The sequence below is a fragment of the Vicia villosa genome, linkage group LG2 (assembly GCF_029867415.1).
Source record: "Vicia villosa cultivar HV-30 ecotype Madison, WI linkage group LG2, Vvil1.0, whole genome shotgun sequence".
NCBI classification, from domain to species: Eukaryota; Viridiplantae; Streptophyta; class Magnoliopsida; order Fabales; family Fabaceae; genus Vicia; species Vicia villosa.
This window is the reverse complement of record NC_081181.1, coordinates 142,040,843-142,045,723: the sequence shown is the minus strand read 5'-3', so window position 1 is coordinate 142,045,723 and position 4,881 is coordinate 142,040,843. Positions and strand designations below refer to the sequence as shown.

The following is a 4,881-nucleotide window of genomic DNA, read 5'->3' as shown; positions in this document are numbered from 1 at the left end:
TTGTGACCATCAGCATCATCTCTTATTCTTCTTCTTGTTTTACAAACTTTGCATCACTTTCTTGATCTTTATTCTTTTCTAGACACTTTGTAGAAAAGTGACCATACTTCTGACAATTGAAACACTGAATGTGACTCTTGTCAGGCTTTCGACCACCACCTCTTCCTCTACCTGCAACACCACCTCTTTGGTTGCTTTGGTATGAGGGTGTTCTCTGATTTGACCAGCTTCCTTCTTGCCCATTCGAATTGTTGTAGCCACCTCTAACTTAATTTTCATTCCAACTTCCTTTACCTTTCTTTTCGTTTTATGACTGAGCCTGCAAAGCCACATCACTCTTCGACTTGCCTGCGGCTCTTTCAGCCAATCGTTATTCATAAGATTCAAGCGTCCCTTGAAGCTCTTCTTTTGTCAACTTTGACAAATCCTTCGACTCTTCTATGACTACTACCACGTGGTCGAACTTAGGGGCCAAAGACCTCAAGATCTTCGAAATAACAACTCTTGTTGTTACCGCATCTCCACATATCTTGATTTGATTCACTAGTTTCGTAACCTTGGTGAAGAATCAGTTATGCTTTCGCTATCTTCCATCTGAAGCAATTCATATGTTCTTTAATGAGTTTGTAACCTCACCTCTTTCATCTTCTCAGCGCCTCCAAAAGACTTTTCAAGAATCTCCTAAGCTTCTTTTGCAGATTTGGAATCACTAACCATTTTGAAGTTGTCTGGACTCAGACATTGATGAATTATGAAGAGTGCTTTATAACTCTTCCTCTCCAATTCTTCGTGTTCTTCCTTTTCTTCTTCTGAAGCGTCTTCTTCAAGTTCTTCTACTCCATCCTTTACAAGATCCCAAAGACCTTGACACCTGAATATAATCTTCATTTGTTTGCACCAATTCTCATAGTTATCTACTTTCAGAATTGATAGACTTGCTGGATAATTTTCATTCTCATAATTCACCACCATCGTGATTTTCTTCTTCTTCCCTATATCGATAAACTGAAGCTCTTGATACCAGATGTTGAAAATCCACCAAAACCTATGATGAATTTCTATCAATCTTAATGAACAAGAATGTTATCACCACACAATAACAATGAAAAGAAATTTAAAGAAGAAGAGAGATTACGATTTCTGCAGAATAACTCTCTTCCCACAAACTGTGAAAAAATTTGTTATTCACTTGCAACCTGTGAATACAACCTTTTGATTTGATTACAAAAATATGGATTACTCCCTCTATTTGTAGATTTATGTTAACTTGTTCTCTAAGCAAAAAACCCAAAATTATAAAAACTCAAAATACCTATTTTAGAACTAAATTAAATCTAGTCTATTTTATATCTAAGTCAAATCTATCTAATTTAGATTTAAATTAAATGTGTATATAACAAACTATTTTCACACTTCTAAATCAACTCAATCTTTAAATTACAATTTGAAAAAAAAAAAAAAAAAACACATAGTTCAACTTTTTTTTTAATACAGTCAAGTTGCTTTTAGACCGTTGCACCATTCTTCAATCAATTTGACCGTAGAAAATAGAAATGCAACAATCTAAGTGCTCCTTTTGACACGATGCGCAAATTGCAATCAATCAAATCATGCACACACCCAGTAGAATAAAATAGTCCAAAAACAAAACAGAAGCATCTAAAAAGATTAACAACAATTTCTTTAAAACAAAAGACAACATATAGGACAGGAGGATTACCAACAAAAAGAAACAAACCAACCAACAAACAACATTATACTTCTATCTAGCAACTCGAGAAGAATAAAATTATCCCCATTCTATAATCTAATAATTTTATACCATAACCCCACCTCTAATACGCCAAAACAGATCCCTTAAAATATCATATAGTAATATAAACCATACTAAAATAAAATATTTCACACTATCATCATCATCATCATCATACAGAATCTGAATAGACAGACATTAGACAGACATTGATCCTATTAATTTTTAATTATAGGTTTAGGTTTTGGATAATCAAAAGGTAAAGAAGAAACCCTATTATCCTCAAGATCCGGATGCACAAAACCATATTTCCTCATAACCTGATTATCAGCAAAATTAAGCGCACTACGCATCCCGTTCCAACAAGCCTCCGCCGTGTACATTTCATTATACTTCCCACTACACGGCTGACACCCCGTAAAATGCGTCACAAACGGTTTCCTCCAACTACCTTTCCCATAACCCGCCTCTTTCAAAAACTCTTCCCTCACCGCACCGTAACCTTCACTCACCTTCTCCGCGTGACGCCTCCTTAACCTACGCACCCCTCTCTCAATCTCGTTATATCTTCTAGTAATATTCTCGAATGTTCCGATAATTTCCTCCCAGTAGCCTTCGAAGTAATATTCACCTTCTAAGTAAATCCTGTCCGCCCATTTTTCTTTCTCGATCGCGATTAAGTAAGCGAGACCCGTCTGATCGTCTGACTCCGGGAAGAATTTGTCTTTGAAAATTGACCGGAGGGTTTTACCCCATTTTTCGTATTCCGGGCTTTGTGGGCCCATTCCGGCCCATGCATCCATTAAATCCAAAGACCACTGACAGTTTCTGATCAAAAACACGCCGGCGTTTAGGCCCGTCCAGCTCCGTTTCTCGTGGATCAAATGTGGCCAACCGTGGACAACGAGGTTGTGGTCTTTGTAACGTTGTAGAGGAAGCTTGAACTCCATGTCGGTGAATAACGCGTCTGAGTCGACCCACCAGATCCACTCGGCTTCTGGATGGGCCATCATTGCGGCTTTAACGACAGGGTATTTAGCCCAGTAAGCAAACATTTTGGGATGTAAAAGAGCGTTGTTGTAGAAAATGTCGTAGCCGTGGATACGACAGTAGTCCACTTTGTTTTTGAAGAATCGTAATAACAAGTGGTCGCCGATTGGGTTTTTGCACGGGGAGGGTTGTGATCCGGTGAGCATTAGAACTCTTTCTTTATCTGAGAAAGAAGGGTGAAGTTTTAGCCATTCTTGTCTTTTCTCGTCCCAGTTTTGGACATTGTCGTCCATGTTGTAACCCATTTCGGGATCGTCGTAGAATGTTTGGTTTGGTGGGTCGAAGAGTAAGTCGGGAGTGGGATATGAAACGGCGTTGTTTTGTTGGGATTTTAGAGTTGGGTTTTCGTATGGGATGGGGATTGTGAAGGTGGAGAAACCCCAGACGAGGAGAAGAGCTGAGAGTGCTCCTCCGAGGAAGAGGAAGCCGTCGGAGAAGCATGGAGAGGAGGAGGATTTGTTTTTGAGAGTGGGTTTGGTCATGATGGAAGAGTAGTGAGAGTGTGAGAGTTCTGTTGTGACCATATTTAGGTTGCGTGGATGGTTGAGTGATGTTGTTTGTGACGAGAGATTGATTGCGGGGGTTGTGAAGGGGGAAAATGTTGTAGTACTTAAAATGGTGAGAGATTGATTGTAGTAACTTGAGGAAAACAAAAGGGTGAGTGAGTGAGAAAGAAGTGAAATTTGGGAAGTTGTTTTGTCGGTTTATGTAAAGAGGCGAAGCGTATCGTCTAAACTCTAAAGCATGCGTCAATTTGTGAATTTAGTGTTAGAGTGGAAATTAGTAATGGAAGGGTCAAGGGAAGCTTTTTTTTTTATTTTTATAATTATAAAATAAAGGAAATGTTTATCCTTAATTAATTAAAAAAAGGGTCTTAAATATATAGTCAAAAAATTGATTTTGTAATTATTATTAGTATCTGGCTCTGTTTTTTTGGATTGTTGAGATTTGAGAGTGATGGTTGAAGGAGATATGAGTATATGACCAAGTGAAGGGGCAAGTTTGAAATTAGTTATATTGCCATTTGATTTGATAAGCGTGCTTTCTTGATCACGTCGTGATTCAAGCTGCGGCTAATTTCCAAAGATTGTCGGTAATCGGTATATTCAAATCCCAACTTTCACTTTTATTCAAATGCATAATAGACGCACAAAGTACTTTAACAGCATAAACATGCAAATTTTGTCTTGGAAGGAAAGTTACTTAATTTATTCAAAGTATTGATTTATGTCTTACATTAATTTGACTTAGTCATACAGAGTTAACCTTTATAATTTCTAATGTAATCATTTATTTATTAATAATATTTTCTAAACAACATATTCTTTCGATTTTCGATACAATTTGCAAAAATCTACAACACAAACTTTAGAACAAGCCCATATTTGCTTTCTTCTGACATGTAGACTGACATCACTAATTAGGGCACAATGTTGCTTATAGTACACTTGAGTGCACTCGAGTTTACTTGTATTTTTAAGGAGAAACCCATCTATTAATTTCATATCTCATTTTCATCACTGATCGCTTCATAAATCTCATATAACCAGATACCCTTCTCTGCTCAAGCTTTTACCTTTAGCGCATTTCTTGTTTTCTAGCCAAGGTGAGTGATAGTATTGTTCACATAGTGTGTGATTCTGATAGCAATGTTTCTTCTACTTTAATGGGGATATATCCTAATTCTCATTTTCCTTCCTTTGCTCGTGATTGCATGGAGCACAAAGTCATATCCCTAGTTGACGATTTTGACTCAAAAAGGGTATCTAGGAACCCCCTTGATGAGAGATCTTCTTCACTAGACTCTTTCGAAGCTCTCTTATCAGATGACGGCGGCGAGGAAATTCTCATTTAGGTCCCTATGCCTCCTCCATTTTTTAATGATGCAGAAATACAGGCTGTTAAGCCGAGGAGAGAATGAGATGATGATTTCGCTCAGGTTTACCAAAGAACCCATAATAGTGACCCTAGTGACGCCGAAATTAGGACCCATTTGGAGTGTCAGGGCATGTTTGATGTAGTTTATTAGATCAAGCCTAACGAACACTTTATAATTGACAAACTGGCTCAAAGAGGTG

The 4,881-nt window shown here is 37.7% G+C and overlaps 1 protein-coding gene across 1 annotated transcript; it reads right to left on the bottom strand.

Annotated features, from left to right (window-relative positions):
* Positions 1-1,660: 1,660 nt before the first annotated feature.
* On the bottom strand, positions 1,661-3,546 carry LOC131652282 (galactomannan galactosyltransferase 1-like). Its single transcript, XM_058922104.1, has one exon. It carries the CDS (start codon positions 3,325-3,327, stop codon positions 1,972-1,974), a length of 1,356 nt encoding a protein of 451 aa, XP_058778087.1. The 5' UTR covers positions 3,328-3,546; the 3' UTR covers positions 1,661-1,971.
* Positions 3,547-4,881: the final 1,335 nt, after the last annotated feature.

Coding starts and splice junctions, on each gene's coding strand:
- LOC131652282 (XM_058922104.1), bottom strand. CDS start 3,327: ATGGTCACAACAGAACTCTCACACTCTCACTACTCTTCCATCATGACC.